The following is a 19,116-nucleotide window of genomic DNA, read 5'->3' as shown; positions in this document are numbered from 1 at the left end:
CTTCCTTCTTAATGAATCTCAAATCTGTTTCTTCCATCTCTGCCATCCACTGATTCCAGAATTTTTTCATTACCTCACATTCAGGCTGAGACCATATCCTTCCAGTTCATCCTGCAGATCATGGTATCCGAGACCCCATCGATTTTCATTTTGACCTTAATCTTATTGTCTGCCATTCCACCTCAAGTTCTGTATGTAAACCAGTTGGCCAACTTGTCTCCCAAACATCTTACTCACATCCATTTGACATCTGCAGAAATTCTGTGTACACACACACCAGAAAATAGTCTACTTGTTGGCCTATGATGATTATTTTCTGATCTAAGTGACTCCTGTCCTGTAAGGCCTTTTAGCTTTGAGTGACTACATTATTTCGTTATAATTTCATGTATGATACTTGCTGCTTAACCAAACCGTTCGCATTTTGAACACTTGGATTGTCAGCACTCTGACTTGTATCCTTTTCTGTGAGAGTATCTTGCACCTAGTGGTAAATCAAATGATTATTAGTCAGTCATCCAAAAACCTCTTCCTTCATCCAAATATTAGCCTTTCTATTTTTGTTTTGAAATGTATATATTGAGGTTGGATGCCTTTTATTTGACATATTCTATTATTCATGAGAAAAGTGTCAGTTTTGTAAATGCAGTTTTTAACCTGATAGAATAATACAAGATGCATGTTATTGGCGTGAGACAGAAGTCAACGTTTCTGTGGATTTTCCTCTAGGTTGACACCGTCAGAATTGTTCACATTCATTCTGTCATCATCTTGCGACGTTCTGATAAGAGGAAGGATCGAGTGGAAATTTCTCCAGAGCAGCTGTCTGCGGCCTCAACAGAGGCAGAGATATCCTTACTGGTCAATAAGAAGCTTTTGTGCTTTTATGTGCTTTAGCCTGCTTGAGGGGATTTCACAGATTATCTTCCTGGTGACTGTTTCCCGGTGTTCATATTTACCCATTAGAACCAACTGTTTGATTAATCAGAATTTCTTTCCATTTTTCCTTTTGAGTGGCTTTTATTGGGAAAATTAGAAATTTCTTTTTTTTTTTTTGAAAATTAGAAATTTCTAACATTCCTGCTCTTAAATGCCAAAAGACCCCAGGGTCAGATCCTGTGACAGTGAACTGTATGGGACCATTCCCTCCTCCATCCTTCCATTCCCTCACTGCCCCCTCTAATGCGTTGCTGCAAATGGGACGCAATATTCCGTGTTAAAGATAACCAAAAAAGAATCAAATGGGACCTTTGCTTCCTGTGATCGGGACCCTGTACCTCAGCTATAGTAAGTTAAATTTGCATCAATGGCCTTTAGTCATTCATTGTTTTTTTGAGTCAAGTTTATCTTGTTCTCAATTCAAAAGTTACTTTTACAAATAGGTGGTTCACATGCCTAGTACAGACTTTAAAAGGTACAAAAGCAAGTATGTACAAAAGAGGTATTTCTCTCCAACCTCTATGCCCTAGTTCCCTCACAGTCTGTCACTGGACATAACCAGGGTTATTAGGTTTTCATGTATCCTTACAGGTGGATCCTGAGCATACAGAAACATACACAAATATTTTCTATTTAAGAAAACTAATACATATATGTGGTAACTTATGGCTTTGCTCAACAGCATATCTAGATAATTGTTCACATCGCTACATACAGGTGCCTCATTCTGTTGACTGCAAAATCTGTTCCGTCCTCATGCAGGTGTCTAGTTTGTTTGTAAGCTTTCACTGTGCTGCAGTGTCCTTGTACATCACTGCATTTCACAAATGTGTACACATATCTGTATAATCTGGTCCTTGAGGTAAAAGTGCTGGAGCAAAGGTTATGTGTCCTTGTAGCTGTGGCTGTTTAACCAGTTTAGTCTCTGGCAGCATGCAGGAGATCCTGTTTCCCTGCACCTTCGCAAAGGTTGCCAATATGAGCCACAAAAAAAATGTTTCTTATGTCTTGGGATTTTAATTAGCATTTTTCTAATTATGAGTAAATATGATCACCTTTTAATTTTTGAGGATCATTTGTTTTTTTGTATTAATTTGTATTTTTCTCCGAGTTACCTGGTAATCTCCTTTGCCCATCTTTCCATTGCTTTGGAAAATTTTTTTTAATAATTTATAGGCATTTTATATTAAGGAAATCAATTAGCCGTTTGTGATACAAGTAATGGTTTTTCTCAGCTTCTTCATGGTGTGTGTGTATTTCTCCCATCAAAATGTTTTTGTATTTTCATATAATCTCATGTATCACTCTCTTATGGCATGTACTTTTGTATCTTTTAAAAAAATTCTTAAAAAAAAAAATTCTTGATTTTGAAATGATTATAGATTCGTGAGAAGTCACAAAAATAGTATAGACAAGTCCTTGTGCCCTTCACTCACCTTCCCCCGAATGCTACCTTTTAAATACTTGGCGAAACAATATGGAAACCAGAAAACTGACATTGAGACAATGTGTCATCTATGCCATTTTGTTATATGTGTAAATATATGTAACCACCACAGTCAAGATGGCTAACTTGTTCCATCACTGTGAAGATCCACCTTCTGCTCCCCCTGTATAAGCCACACCCACCCCTCAACATCCCACTCCAACCTCTGGCAGCCTCCAATCTATTCTCTGTCTCCCAGAACATAATTGTATAAAAGATGTTTTTTATTGTGATTATATATTATAACTTCAAAATGAAACTAGTCCATTCCCAAGATAAAGGGATCGCTGGAAACACTGTTGCCTGTTACCACCGTTTGCTGTTACATTGACTGGTAAGCATTTACTAAACATCTTGCATGAATTACCTCATTTACTGTGCACTGCTGTTGGAAGCGGAACCCCCCCCCCACCCCCCCCACCCCCGCCATCTGCAAGATGAAGAAATGCATTTAGAGAAGTTAAGTAACCTCTCTTGGCATTTAAAAATAAAAAAAAATCTTTAAAAAGTTTTCTTTCTCAGAATTTGCTGTATAGAGAGGATTATTGGGCTTTAATGTAATTAACTTTTAAGAGAACAAACCAATGTTTCATGAGATACCAGCAGTAGGCCCAATAAGCAGCAGCAGAAGGGGACAGCTTCTTATCTCCAAGTTGACTTCTTATCTCAACTCAGAGCCTCACATAGAGTTATGGGAAATTTTTGTTTCTAGAACAAAGGACGAAAATACTCTTTTGTGGTCTATTTCTAAACAGGGAGACCAAAGTAGGGGTCTTTGTTCGTTTGCTCTCTGAAACCACCCCAATTGCTATTTTTGACACTGGGCAGGCTGCCAGAGAGAAACCAGACAAATTTTTTGAATCTTATGTTTCTTTTACAAAACTGAGTAGGATGGAGGTAGAGGGAGGATAGAAGATTTACTCAAGTAAATAATGTGAATTCCAAAGATTGAGATTAGCTTCTTTTCAGATAGCACAGTGATAAGGATTTAAGTGATCAAACATTAGCTAAATTGGATTAAGAGGATAGAACTATATATGATAATGGAAGCTAAATGGATTTTATTTTTATTTTTTAATTTTTAATTTTAATTAATTTTTGAAGTGATCTCTACACTTGACCTGTACACTTGAAGTGTACACTCTACACTTGACACTTGATCTCAACCCACAACCCTGAGATCAAGAGTTGGATGTTCTACTGACTGAACCAGCCAGGTGCCCCAAATCGATTCTATTTTTAAAAAGAAATACCTTTAGCTTTAAATGGAAGGTCTGGGAAATTCTGGGTGTTGACCTTATTTCATTCTTTGGTTGACATTGAATTGTAATAGGTTGATTTGAAATGTCAGGATGCTTTCTGAGCCCTTATTAGCATCACAAATTTTGTTCCCACAAGTTGAAAATACCTTGACAGACACACAGGTTGGCTGAACTAACAGGTCGCCCCATGAGAGTTGTGGGCTGGTATCATTCCCATCCTCATATAACTGTTTGGCCTTCACATGTTGGTAAGTATTACAGGCTTGCAACATTTGTTTTTGTTTTTTATTTTTTAATTTTCTTAAAGATTTTATTTATTTATTTGAGAGAGAGAATGAGCAGGGGAAGGGACAGAGGGAGAGGGAGAGAAGCAGTCTCCTCGCTGAGCAGGGAGCCTGATGCGGGCTGTGTCCCAGGATCATGACCTGAGCCAAAGGGAGACATTTTACTGCATGAGCCACCCAGGCGCTTCTGTTGTTTTTAGAAATTAGTATCCCCTTTTCTTCTCCATTACATGAACGATGGTTTTTTTTAAACCATAGTTTAATTCTCCTTAAATAAGTGCCCTCATTTTTATTTTGCTATGTTTTAAAAGTAATGACTGATGTCATACTGTTTTTAAGAGAGATAATATTTCAGCACTCCATTATGAATGTATTCGGGAAACCATTACTAACTAAAGCCTGACAATTGGCTGATATCCAAAAAAAAAAAAAATTTAACTGAAGATTGCTGATTGCTGAAAACCAGCACCCAGTACACTCCCGTTCGGAAGACTCAGAGGTATGCGGGGTGAGATTTACAAAGTCGAGGTTTGACGCATATTCCTTCCGAGCCGTTGGGGCTCTCAACCTACCTCCGCACCCCTCTAGTCAGTATAGTGTAACAAAATTGTTTTCTCTCTTTTTATCTTTACTGCTTTTCCTGAATCATGGTCATTTTTTGTTTATTTCTCCCCGACTCTTGAAAGAAGTAGAATAACTTTCCTTGGGGAAAGTGACCGGACTTTCTTGAGCATTTAACCATTTGCTAATGCTTTATGAACATTTTCTCTCCTAATCCTCATGGTCACCTGTGGGTTAGGGATCCTACCCCCAGTGTACTGAGGAGTAAACTGAAGCTCACATGGGTTAGGTGTTCTTTCCACTGTGGTGGTCTATTTCCAGTCTTAGGGGCTTGAGATCATCATAAATTCTATATTCGTGTACACCATAGTATGAATGGCAAAAAATCAAGAGCAATGTAGTCTCAGATTATAATAATAGATGAGTTGTCCTGTGTATCTAGAGTAATGGGTGGGGAGGGATACTTCTCAGAATCACCTGGGAGAGGTTTTGTAAAATGTACCTGTCTTAAATCCATCTTTCTCAGCCTGGACCTGCTGTAATAACCTCTGGGAGTGGGTCCTAGGCGGGTATATTATGAAAAGACTCCTCAATGAATTCTGATACATATTTCCAGTTAAATACTGATGTAGAGTAAGGGAGATAATAGACTTGCTCTACCTCTTGCCGACAGAAATTTACCTGACCTGCTGTTAACATAAGAGTGGCATGCCTAAGATATCCTGCATTAACAAAAAAATACATTATCGAAACAGTTTTTTCAATTGGAAAAGAAAAAAGATCGAAGCAGGAACTTGCAATAATGATAGAAGTGTCGGTAAACCTTTATTTTCACATGACTTCAGACTTAAAGTTGATAAAATAGTACAAAGAATTCCTGATACTCTTCCCCTAGATTTGCCACACTTTCTCCCATTCTGTCTACGTATATTTGTGCGTGTGTGTCTGAGATTTTTTTTTCCCCGAACTATTTGAGAATAAGTCATAGTTACTATTCCCCTTCAGTCCTGAATAGTGTCTGGTATGAATTTCCTAAACACAAGGATATTCTCTTACATAATCACAGCATATTTATGGAAGTTGAGAACTGAGCACTGAAATAACATTATTTAAGTCACTGACCTTATTCAAATTCTTTAGCTTACTAATGTCCTAGTAAAGGTTGTTTTATGGCTATAAATATATTTCTGTAAAACTTTAATATCACTGAATAAATTCAGTGTTTGATTTCATCTAACCCTTACTCAAAAATAATAGTCATTGTTTTCTTGCCACCATTAACACTAAAATCAGTTCTGCCTCAAAATTCTCCCACGGAAGTAGCATAGCCAGAAAGAACTAAGTACCAAGCACTAATGAAAGAAAGGTTGGAATGTATGTATATTCTCGAACGATATTGTCCCTGTGGTAATAAGTTAGAATGGAGAATTTTCTGGCAAAAAAAGAAACTCTAAGTGCTTAGGAAAAAAACTTGATCAATCTCTGAAGCGGAACACCCAGAAAGTGTTCACAGTTCAGAGAATGAATTTTCCTCTCGGGCAAAAGATCCAAGGTTCAAGAAGAACCTAGGGAGGCATTTGCAGTGCAGCAGTCTGAGCAGTAGGGAAAACAAAGTCACTGCAGAATGTAACAACAGGAAGTCGGCTCTAAATAATGACATGATTAAAAAAATAAAAAAATAATGACATGATTAACGAGCCAAATGAAAGTAACTTCAACACAAAATAAATTTGGAGACTAGAACATTGAGATCTTACCTTGAAAAAAAGCATAGTACCTAACTTGGTAAGGAAAAGGCATAAATAACAAAATGGAATAAAGGCAGAAAGTTCAGAGACCTTAGTAAAGCTCGAGAGTTGAGAACAGCAGCTTTGGATTCTTTCAGGCGACAGGACTCCTAGAATCTCATTTCAGTCACTTCCTGTTGAGAAGATATTGGAACTCTTCTGTGCCACGATTTCCTCCTTGACAGAAAAGGGGAACATGTTATCAGAACATGATATGGAATCACGCATGACATTTTCTGTCCCTCCTGTGCTTAGCACAATAGCAAACGTGGATATCACGGCATTTATCTGTGCAAGTCGACATGGAGAGAGCATGATTACATATCTAAAGTTGAAGGGCAGACAGCACTGGAAGGATCAAGAATACTGAGATCTCGGGCAGCCCCGGTGGTGCAGCGGTTTGGTGCCGCCTGCAGCCTGGGGTGTGGTCCTGGAGTCCTGGGATCGAGTCCCGCGTCGGGCTCCCTGCATGGAGCCTGCTTCTCCTTTCTGCATCTCCGCTTCTCTCTCTGTGTGTGTCTTTCATGAATAAATAAATAAAATCTTCAAAAAGAAAGAATACTGAGATCGCAGAACTGTAGGTAAAAACAAAGGAAAAATCCTCTCCCCACTCCACTGGTGTTCACAATGACTAGATCGTTGTGGATTTCTAGAGCGTAGGGAATTTTGTAGATGCAAAGATGCGTAGCTCATCTTCAAATGGCTGTTTAAGAATTGAGTCTAACAAGTGCCCTGGGTTAGCAAGTCTTGGGTGGGGGCAGGGGTGGAAGTTGGTGAGGATTTAAGGTACAGACTGTATGGACAGTAAGTATGTGTAATAGGAATGACAAGTGAGGAGGGAAAAATGATAATTCAACACATTTATAGGATTTCTCTGTGGGACACTTTGGTCACAGTTTCTGCTGGTTTGGACCTTATGATTTTGTGAGGAAGAAAAAACAGGTCAAGTACTAAAGGAGAAACAGTAATAACAATAAAGAAATAAAGGACATTTGCAGCAGCAAATTGAAACAGCACATTTAAAAATAAAGGCCTTAAGACTAAGAAATAAATAAATTAATAAAATACCATTGAAGACAAGCTTTAAACCTAAAGACTTCAACAACAACAACAAAAACAACAGGGTCTATGGAGAAAATAAAGGTCACAGTTACATCATTAGCGAAAGGGTGAGAGAAGATAGGCCATTCTGTACTAAAAGGCACAGCAAATAATGCACTTCTTCAGGATGTCCGATTATGTTCCTCACCACAGCAATAAAATGTACAAAGGACAAAGTTTTCTGGGTAAGGAATAGAACGGAAAGTGGTTTGAACTGGAAGAACTTGATAACCCACTTTCAGAATCCAATTCCTTCAGGAGTATAATGTGAGCGTTTTGGCTTTGCCATCGAGGAGCAGGAGTTGGAGAAAGTGAACAACGGCAAGGGTGATGTTGGCCAAACACGCCTGGCCCAGCACTGTAAAACTTGATTTTTAAAGGATTTCAGACTTACAGAAAAATCACAGAAACGGTACAAAGAACCATGTTCAGTAATTGTTGACCTTTTGCCGCGTTTGCCTTATCTTGTTGTCTCTACACAATCTGAGAGCATGTTGTAGACATGATGTTCCTTTCTCCCTACGTACTAAAGTATGTATTTCTCAAGAACAAGGGTATTTACCTACATAACCACAGGGCAAGTATCAAAATCCGGAAAATTGACATTGATATAATCCTTTTTTAAAAAAAAATATTTATTTATTCATGAGAGACACAGAGAGCAAGAGAGGCAGAGACACAGGCAGAGGGAGAACAGGCTCCATGCAGGGAGCCCGATGCAGGAATCGATCCTGGGTCTCCAGGATCATGCCCCAGGCCAAAGGCAGGCGCCAAACCCACTGAGCCACTCAGGGATCCCTGATATAATCCTTTTATGTAATCTATAGAACTTATTCAAATTTTGCCAATCCTGTCCTTTGTCGCAATTTTTCCTTTCCAGTCCAGAATCCATTCTCAGATCATATATGGGATCCTGTATCATGTCCTTTTAGTTTCAGTGTGGACCAGTTGCTTACCTTTTTGTCTTTCTCAAGCCTCTGAACTCCTCACTTCGTCCTGTACATTCAGCAGATAACACTGCTTCCTACTTGAATACAGGAAGTAGGAGTCATAGAAAGGAATGTTCTCCATTTCTCTTTACTCACCCACTTATCACTGGGCTCATCTTCTCCTGGTCCCTCCTCTTGTCCACTCTGGCCTCTTTCTCCACTGTACTGGATTTTCCCCATCGTTGTTTATTTGTTCCGTTAACAAATGAATTTGAGTGTCTACTATGTGTCCAGCCCTCCTCAAGGTGCTGGGAATAAAGCAGTGAATGAGAAAAACAAGGCCTCTGCCTTCATGCAGCTTTATCTCATAAAAAATACTTGCCCCCCCCCAAAAAGAATACTTGCCAGTCCCACTTCTTTCAGGCCAAAGACATTCCTCACTTCATTTACATTCACCATCCTGCTCTAGTCTGCCTTTCAGGCCACTGAAACTCATCAGTGATGGCCATGTTGAAAATCTACTAGACATTAAACATCCAGTAAAAAAAAATATATATATATATATTTATATATATATATATACATCCAGTAAAATCTACTAAACATGGGTGGCTCAGTCAGTTAAGCTCCGACTCTTGGTTTCTGCTCAGGTTATGACCTCAGGGTCCTGGGATTGGGCCCCGGGTCAGCTCCATATTCTGCATGGTGTCTGCTGGTGATTCTCTTTCTCCCTCTCCAAAAAAAAAAAAAAAGTAAAGAGAGAAAAATCTAGAAAACTTTTTATATCTCCATGTTTTCTAGCATTTGACACTATCATGATTCTACTCCTTAGAAACACTTCCAGATTAATGAGGAGTGCCTGGCTCTTAAGGGAAGGAACTAACCTGCGGTGAGAGTTGAAATACCTTGTCTGAAACCAGAGATGGCTCATAACTGGATGAGTCACTGTTCAAACTGAAATTTGCGTGAATCACGGACCTAGGAATTCTATAACATCTCAATTGGACTGGTTAAATGGGGATGCTATTTATGAAAATAAGAAATGGAAGAGGAGGCGTAGGTTTGGTGGACAAAGAGATACTTGAAGTTACATCGTACTTGTACCATTAACTTACCTGAATTTTATCTATCCATACTCTGCAAAAGAAAAAGGGACGTGATTTAAAGGTTATTTCATAGCTCTCATGAGACTTGACATGGTTTTTAAGTTACTCTCGTGCACTTTATTGTCCTTGTAAGTGTATATGAAAAGGAGAAATGTGCTTGTACCTATGTTCATGACTCTTAAGATCTGCTCAGTTCTTAGGGAGTGAGGCAGCTCACACTGCGACAGTGATGTAGTAGATTATTTACCACCAAAGTTGAGTCTGATCAACCTCCCGTGACAGATACAGGCTGCAGCTTTAAGCTTGCAACCAATCACTGCAAACAAATTATATTTTCCCAAGCAAACGTTCTGTTCTAGAAGTTACACGTCACTACTCTTTAGAATCATTATGAACAGATTTTATGAATAAGTTTTTTACTCTACTTAGGAAGACACCAGGGACAAATCCCAATGTACATTAAAAGGTATAAATGCAAAGAATGTCTAAGAACATATTGGCAAAGTAGCTGGGCAAGAGTCCCTGGACCAAACCACACCCATCAGTGCTTTGTTATAATACCTGATCTTTCATATCCTTCATAAATGATGCTCTGAACACCTCAGATCTTTAAACTTAGCCTGTTTAGTTTGGGGTGATCTTTTGATTAGTCCTTTTAGATATTGTGCTTTGGTACCTGTTTATGATCTCCTTTTCTAAAATTGTATTACCATATAGTGAGATTTTGTATCTACTCCCTGGGATGTTGAATTTAATTCTGTTGCAGTCTCTATAAGAATTTCCTCCATAATAGTCCTACACTTCGTTCTTTATTGTCAAGTTTCATGTATTCACTTCCCTGAAAGATGTCCATCCAAATGCTTATTTGAGGAAGCTATTTGTCTTCTTCTTCAGCCTTCCTTTCTTTTGGAGTCCTCTGGAAGAAATTATCAAGTTTTGGGGGACTAACTAAAGAGTTCTAAACCTAGCTTTTTCTTTTTAAAGATTTTATTTATTTATTCATGAGAGACACACAGAGAGAGAGGCAGAGACAGGCAGAGGGAGAAGCAAGCTCCCCGCAAGGAGCCCGATGGGAGACTTGATCCCAGGACCCCAGGATCATGCCCTGAGCCGAGGGCAGATGCTCAACCACTGAGCCACCCAGGCGTCCCCCTAGCTCTTCTTATTTAATTGTAGACTTCTCATGGTACTCTTCCCTTACCTAGTAAAATGTTTATGCTTTGACAGTCATAGTGCCCTTAGGATCTCTGTTCTGCCTGTAGAATCTATATCCTGGGAGGACTGTATGCTGCTATTGTTTTTAAATCTTCATGTTTGTGAGATGTAGTTTATTGACAGCAGATTTTCATTTTTGTTTATTTGCAGATGTTCGCACACAAGCCATGTACCAGATGATGGATCAAGGCTTTGTAGGACTTATTTTTTCCTGTTTCATAGAAGATAAAAACACAAAGGTATTGTGTGTGTGTGTGTACATGCGCACGTGTGTGTAAACACACAGAGAATAGAGAAAAATCTTTTTGCAATTTTAATAGGGTGGCCAGGGAAGGTTTCAATGAGAAGGGTCATTGAGTCAGGACCTGAAGAAAGTGAGGGAGCAAGTCTTGTGGATTTCTTGGGGGAAGAGCGTTCCAGGCAGACGAAATAGCCAGTGCAAAGACCCTGAGGTGAGTGTGGCATGTTCAGAGGACATCAAGGAGGTCAGTGTGACTACAGCAGAATGAGGAAGACCATGACCCTATGGCTCAGTTTTACCCCATTTTCCCGGTCTCCTATTGAGTTAACACCTTTCTTTCTTGAAACCGTCCTGGTCTGGACACTAACTCATTTGGTAATTCTACAATGAGGTCTCAAAGATACCCAGGGGCAGGTCTCATCAGGCCTTTGATTTGACTCTGACTTCAGAAGCCACGAGATGGTGACTTTATGTTTTAATGGGATCTTTCTGGCTATTGTGTTGATCATAAGTTGGACAGAGGATGGGGGTGGGTGCGTGGGGAAGGAGGGAGTGTGGAATCCATGATGTCTGTGAAACCAGTTAGGAAGCTACTGCAGTGATCTAGGCTAGGGCTTATGGAGGTTTGACCGTGGTGGAAGGAGTGGAGGTAATAATGAAAAGGGGCCAGATTCTGCAGATATTTTGATGGCTAGTAGTAACAAGTGCTGCCATTTATCACCTATTGTATGGTGCCTACTTATTAGGTGTTTTACATAAATATGTTCTAGCCTTGATAACAGGTCTATGAGAATCTTTATTATTTTTTAAAGATTTATTTTATTAATTTTAGAGAGAAAGAGAGCATGTGGGAGAGGGGCAGAGGGAGAGAGAATCTCAATCAGACTCCATGCTGAACACAGAGGCTGACACAGGGCTCGATCTCACGACCCTGAGCTGAAATCAAGAGTCAGATGCTTACTTAACCAACTGAGCCAGCCAGGTGCCCGGTGGATGTTTATTATCTGTATTTTATAGATGAGCCACGCTCAGAGAAGTTAAGCAGCTCAATCAGTGGCTAGTCTTGCCATTCTTTAGAGGGTTTCTGTTTGAATTTTTTTGTCAAGAGGTTTAACTACGTGTCAGTTCAAACAAAAAGAAAATTACTATTTAACATTGTAGGAATGAATTTTGCCAAGACTACCAAGTATGCTCTGTCCTTTAATACATTAGTTATATTGTCAGAATTTATGTTAATAATGAATATTGTTCATAAAATGACTGTTTTCCGGGAACAGTGAAGTATCTTGAACTTTATACTTCACGTGAAATGATTTTGGCTATGTAGAAATTGATTTATGGCGTATTCCATGTTTGGAATCCCTTTTAACATCCCACTTCCGGAGGGTCTTTGGATATCACTTATATATGGATATGAATATTAGGTTAGAATCTACTTAAGTGCCATACTTGTTTGAATATTAATCCTTCTCTGTGTGATATTTCTTTCTTTCTTTCTTTCTTTCTTTCTTTCTTTCTTTCTTTCTTTCTTTCTTTCTTTCTCTCTCTCTCTCTCTCTCTCTCTCTTTCTCTCTCTCTCTCTCTTTTTAGACTGGCCGGGTACTCTACACTTGCTTTCAATCCATACAGGCCCAAAAGAGCTCAGAGTAAGTATGACAGAGATGTGTGTATATATGTCTGTATGTATTGGTGGGTTGATTTTCATTCCAGGGAATTGATTGTACAGACCCAATTAAATAAATTATGCATCTAAATAATGGAATAATATGCAGCCATTAAAAATATGAGGAAGCTCAGTAGTAATATGGAAATATCTGCAAGAGACATGGTGAAATAAAAAAGACAAGGCATAAGAATACTATGTACAGCATGCTACCATTTGTGTAAGGAGATGGAAGAGAAATATATACATGAATACCCCAGCATACCTGCTGGTAAATACATTAAATATCTGGAAGGAAACACATTAGTCACCTCAGCAGAGGCGAAGTGATGTTTAGTTTGATCCCTGAAGAAAATTCTCTTCATATTCTTTCTAGATTTATAATTTAAGATGTTATCTATTCGTATTATGTTATTTTGCCCTCCAAAATAAGGATTTAATTCCATACTCTGCCCCATTTCAATTTCCCTGTTGTATTTTCACCACAAATCTTTATATTTTCACAGTTGCAAGCATCTGTGTCATGTGTTGTAACCATAAGTGCATTTTCTGTGCTTTCTCTACTCGTTGACTCTAAGAGTGGAGAATAAATGTTTATATTCTTATGATCATGTAAATATTACTTCATATACAACCAAGCAGTGTAAAGTAGTACATTATAATTCCATTTCCTTTCTTGAAAAGTTCTTTTACTTTTTCACGGGGTTTTTGAATGACTTTTCTCTCCTTAAGTTTATCCCTTTATCACCTCTCCAAGTTGAAAATTCTTTGGACTTATATAGCAATCTTTGGAGTCCCTGCTTCTCCTAGGATCACTCCTGGAACTCCTCCACCTTCCTGCATTAGTCAGGTCTCGACTGACAGCCTGGAACTTTCCTTCCGTATTCTCCTTGGTTAGATGCACTTTTGTCTGGATTTCATGTCCTCTTTCATGGTTCACTCTTTCCTCTTTCTAAGAAAGATATGCATTTGAATCTTTTACCCATCTCATTCTTGTTCTTTTGCAGGGTCCTTTTTCCCCCTGACAGCTTTTAGGGACTTCTCTTATTCTTAATGTCATAAAATTTTCTGACAATTAGCCAGAGTGGATTTTCTCTGATTCCGAGTGCTGGATGCTGTCAGTTACACGGCTTTTGTGCTTGAAGGCTCAGAAGTTCTTTTGTATCCTCAGATAAAATCATCCATCTATACTCAGTTCCTGGGAAGAGAAAATCTTTTTATCGTTCAGTCCAACCCCATCGTTTAAAGTTTCTTCAAGTGTCACTTGCTCTTTGGGGGATGTCGTCTCATTCTTCGAGTTACTTCCCCTTTTCTCCATTTTGACTCTAAGATGGCATTTGAAGTATTGGGAAGATGAAGTAAGTAAACTTCTGGCTCTCGTGCTGGTTTTGGGGATCAGGGCATGAGTCTTCATATACCTAGGGTATTTCTCCTCTCTTGTGGACTCGAAGCCCCAACACTGAGAGATGGCATGACAGCTGCCTCTCCTATGACTACCTCTTTCTCCCCGTGGGTTAAGAGGACTGTGTGTCATATCATTTTCTTCTTTGATAAATCTTCCCGCTGTTTTCCCTTTCTCTTTCTAGAACTCCTATTGGTTAGATAGCAAAGTCCCTAGGTTGACAACACTTACTCTTTAAAGTCATATTTTCTGTCTCTTTTTTTGTTGTTCTCATTTCTCGAGTATATTTTAAGTTTTGTCTTCCAATTTTTTAATATTTTTGACTAATAGATTTTTCCTTGTTTAGGCGTTATTCGTATTTCACAGTATCCTATTCTTGATTTATTGCTATGATGGTGAAATGATAAATTTTCTTCTCTTTTTTTTCAGTTACCTGTTTCCTCTGTGGTAATTTTTCTGTTGATCTTTTTATTGTATTTATATTCATGCTAAATGTATAAATATCTTATAACTTATGTTTTAAAATATTTTTCCATCCTCTTTTAAGAACAAGGCAACAAAAACATAAGTGATATCTCATTTTTGTGTCCTTAGCTTGTCAACAGGAGGCTTCATTTTAGGGTGAGTGCGCTGAGAGCCAACCACTTTTCTCAGGAATCACTAAATGTTAGATTTCAGATATCTTGCTCTAGGATACCAATCTTAACAATTGCTGCAATTCCAGACAGTTTATTCTGTTAGGAGAACTCTTATTGCTGTTGCTGTTAGTGATGTTGATGATGATGATTTTGGCTTAAGAATGGAAGGCTAGTTACTAAATATTCTGTGTATATAGAGGCCCAGTTGTGGAAGAGCACAAATGAGGAGTAACTAGAATCCCAAGTTTCTGGCAGAAAGACCAAAAGGGTAGGCTCCAGGAAATTATACAAAGGGAGGAGTGTGTTAAAGCCAACCTCATAAAATTGTCTATAAATTTCTGGGCCCACTCATGAGCCATGTATGTGTGGACCTGATCCTAAGTAGCATAAGTGATAACTGAATTAATTAGTAGATCACTACATATGTCCCGTACTAATCACTGGGTGGCATATATGCATGGAAGATCTGAAGAGCACTAGAAATGCTCTGAAAATTGAACTGACATTGGAAGCACAGCCAACCGTGGAAATTTCAACCTGAACTTAACTAGGCAAATGGCCTGCTAAAACAAAAACAGCAACATTCTCTGTAGAATACAAACAAGACCCTGTATATCATAAAAAAACATTCAAAATACACAAGATAGACTTCAGAATTATTTAGTATGGGAAGAACCATGGAAGTCTCAACTTGCATGGAAAACAGTAATCGACAGATGCCAACACTGACCTGACAATGATGTAGTAATGATCTGATAAAGACTTTAAAGCAACTATGATAAAAATGTTCTTAAAAATCAGAAATATTTCAGTAACAAATGTTTAAAGAGAGTCTCAGCAAAGAAATGCAACACGTAAAGAACCAACTGCAAACTTTGGAAGTAAAGAATACAATCACTGAAATACAAAACTTATTGGATGGACTTGACAGGAAATGTTCTCCACAAAAGCAGTGAATGATCTGGCAAAAAATGTCAGAATCAACTTTATTGAAACTGTAGAAACCAATTAAAACTTCATAGCAACCAGACAAGTGCTGAGAAAAAAAAATTGCAATCTCATATTTAAGGAAATCTCTGTTGAATCACTACATGGCCACAAAGCTAATGGGACAGAAACCTCGGTGGTTACACAGAACAAAGAATATCGACTGTGAAAAATTAGTTCAAGAAAGTCACTAAACACACAAAATCAGATAAAACTAGCAACAACAAACCCTGGGGAGGAGAATCTGATTTCCACACTTACCATATTATAATATTCAAAACATCCAGTTTTAACAACAAAGACATTCAAAGAAACAAGTTTTAGGCCATAAACAGAAAAAAGGAATTAATAAAAGAATTAATAAAAGCATTCCTGGGCAGCCCAGATGGCTCAGCGGTTTAGCGCTGCCTTTGGCCCAGAGTGCGACCTTGGAGACCCGGGATTGAGTCCCATATTAGGCTACCTGCATGGAGCCTGCTTCTCTCTCTGCTTCCCCCTTTGGGTCTCTCATGAATAAATAAATAAATCTTTAAAAATAAAAGCATTCCTGGAGGAAATCCAGAGATTGGACTTACTAGACGAAGACTTTTAATCAACTATTTAAAATATTCTCAAAAAGCGAAAAGGAAACTATGTACAAAGAACTAAGGAAACCGTGAAGATGACAGAGGATATCAAGTAGAGAATATTGGTAAAGAGATGATTTATGAAAAGGAACCAAATAGGAATTCTGAAATGAGTAGTACAATGACTCAAGTGAAAAATTCACCAGTAAGGTTCAACAGCAGATTTGAGAAGATGAAAGAATCAACTGATGATATTACTGTCTGAGTATTAGAAAGTAAAAAATAAAGTTGAACAGAGTCTGAGATCCATGGGATACTTTGAAACATTATCATTATTCTCAAAATATGAGTCTCAGTACAAGATGAGAGAGAGAAAGGGGCAGAAAATATATGTGAAGGAATAATGGTCAAAAGCTTCTCAAATTTTATGAAAGGCATGAAGCTAAACATCCAGCATCTCAAAGAACTCCAAGCAGGATGAACTCAAAGACATTGACATTGAGACATATTATAATCAAAGTATTGGAAGCCAAAGGCGAAGAGAGAATCATGAAAAACGGCAAGAGAAGTGACTCATTACACACAGGGGATTCTCAATAAGATTGAGAGGCAATTTATCATCAGAAACCAGGGAGGCCAAAAATCAGTGGGATGACGTATTCTAAGTGCTGATAGGAAAAAAGGAAACAACAAAAAAAGAACAACAGAACTGGTAAGGAAAAATTCATTCTGTATCTGGCAAAATCATCCTCTAAAAGCGAAGGAGAGGGCAGCCCCGGTGGCTCAGCGGTTTAGCACCACCTGCAGCCCAGGGCGTGATCCTGGAGACCCTGGATCAAGTCACACGTCAGGCTCCCTGCATGGAGCCTGCTTCTCCCTCTGCCTGTGTCTCTGCCTCTCTCTCTCTGTCTCTATGAATATATAACTAAAATCTTTAAAAAAAAATAAATAAAAGTGAAGGAGAAATTGACATTCCCAGGTAAACAAAAACTGAGAGTATTGTTACTAGTAGATCTACCAAATAGTAGCTGAAAACACATTTTTCTCAACTGTACACGGATGTTTTCCTGGATAAACCCTGTTAGTCTGTAAAGCAAATATCAGTAAATTTCAAAAGTTTGAGATCATACAAAGCATCTTCTGCAAAAATAGAATGAGATCTGAAATCAGGTACAGAAGGAAATCTGGAAATTTTCAAAATGTGGAAATTAAATAACACATTCTTAAGCAACCAATAGGACAAAGAAAAAATTACAAAAGAAGTTAGAGAATACTTCGAGACTGAAAATAAACCTAGAACATACCAGAATTTATGGGATAGAGAAAAAGCAGTACTCAGAGGGAAATTTATAGCTGTATATTAAAAAAGAAATCAGGCAGGGGCACCTGGCTGTCTTGGTTGGTAGAGTGTGTGGCTCTTGATCTCAGGGTTGTGGGTTCCAGTCCCAGGTTGGGTGTAGAAATTGCTTAAAAAAATAAAAAGAAATTTAAGGAATAATTAAATATCTCAAGTCAATAACCTAACTTTACACTTTTAATGGACTGGAAAAAGTGTCAACTAAATACAAAGCAATTAGAGGGAAGAAAATCATAAATGTTAAAGTTGAAGACAAAATAGGGAATAAAAAACAATAGTTAGGGGGCACCTGGTGGCTCAGTTGGTTAGGCATCTGCCTTCAGCTCAGATCATGATCTCAGGGTCCTGGGATAGAGCTCCGTGTCGGGATCCCTGCTCAGTGGGGAGTCTGCTTCTCCCTCTCCTTCTGCCTCTCCCCCTGCTTGTGCTCTCCCTCTTGCTCACTCTCAAAAAAATAGAATCTTTTAAAAATAGAACAAAAAAGAATCAAATATAGCAAAAGTTAGTTTTTTGAAAAGGTCAACAAAATTGACATACCTTTAGTTAGAATGACAAAAATGAGAGAAGGCACAAATAACTAAAATCTTCAATAAAAATAGGGACACTGCTACTGTCCTTCCAGAAATAAAAGGATTATAAGGTAAAACCGAACAATTGCATGCTAATACATTAGATGAGCTAAAGGAGATGGAAAAATTCCTAGAAATACACAAATTACCAAAACTGGTTCAAAAAGAAAGAAAACTAGAACAGAACTATAAAAATAGATTGAATCAGTAATCAGAACTCTCCTGACCAAGAAAATTCTAAATTCAGATGACTACACAATTCTACACACTAAAAGAAGAATTAACACTAATCCTTCTCAGATTCTTCTGAAAAATAGAAGAGGAGGGAGTACTTCTAATTCATTCTTTGAGTCTGGCATTACCCTGATACCAAAGCCAGACAAAGATATCACAAAAAAGAAAAAAAAAGAGAGAAATAATTACATAGCAATATTCCTTATCAATACAGATACAAAAATTTTCAGTAAAGTCTAGCAAACTGAATCCTACAACACATTAAAAGGATTATGTGCCATGACCAAGTGGGATTTATCCCTGACATACAAGCAAGTTTTAACCTAAAGTCAATGTACTATGAAGGAAAAAACCCACATGATTATATTAATTGGTGCCCAAAAAGCATTTGACAAATTCCAACACAATTTCATGATAAAATCACTGAAAACTAGGAATTTAGAGGACATTCCTTAACATTTATGGACATTTAAGAAAACTCACAACTAACATTTTAGTCAGTGGTAAAAGAGTGAAAACATTGGAAGTTCTGGAACAAGAGAAGGATGCCCACTTTCACCACTGCTATTCAACATTGTACTAGTAGTTCTAGCAAGGACATTTAGGTAGGAAAAGAAATGAAAGGCATCCTTGTTGGAAAGTAGGAAGTAAAACTATATTTGAAGATGACATGATCCTATCTATATAGAAAATCCTAAAGAAATCCCCAAAAGCTAGTAGAGCTAATAAATTCAGCAAAGCTTCAGTGTTCAAAGCCAATATACAAAAATCTGTTATGTTTCTTCACAT

The 19,116-nt window shown here is 38.0% G+C and overlaps 1 protein-coding gene across 1 annotated transcript in view; it reads left to right on the top strand.

Annotated features, from left to right (window-relative positions):
- BRCC3 (BRCA1/BRCA2-containing complex subunit 3) overlaps positions 1-19,116 on the top strand; it is a 62,438-nt gene that overhangs the window by 7,675 nt on the left and 35,647 nt on the right. Inside the window, exons 4-7 of the mRNA XM_077889404.1 lie at positions 730-849; positions 3,848-3,935; positions 10,821-10,909; positions 12,502-12,557. Of these exons, the coding sequence (XP_077745530.1) occupies positions 730-849; positions 3,848-3,935; positions 10,821-10,909; positions 12,502-12,557 (353 nt within the window). The remainder of the gene's footprint in view (positions 1-729; positions 850-3,847; positions 3,936-10,820; positions 10,910-12,501; positions 12,558-19,116) is intronic.

This window comes from Canis aureus, chromosome X (assembly GCF_053574225.1).
Source record: "Canis aureus isolate CA01 chromosome X, VMU_Caureus_v.1.0, whole genome shotgun sequence".
Lineage (NCBI taxonomy): Eukaryota > Metazoa > Chordata > Mammalia > Carnivora > Canidae > Canis > Canis aureus.
This window is presented reverse-complemented; position numbering and strand designations above follow the sequence as displayed.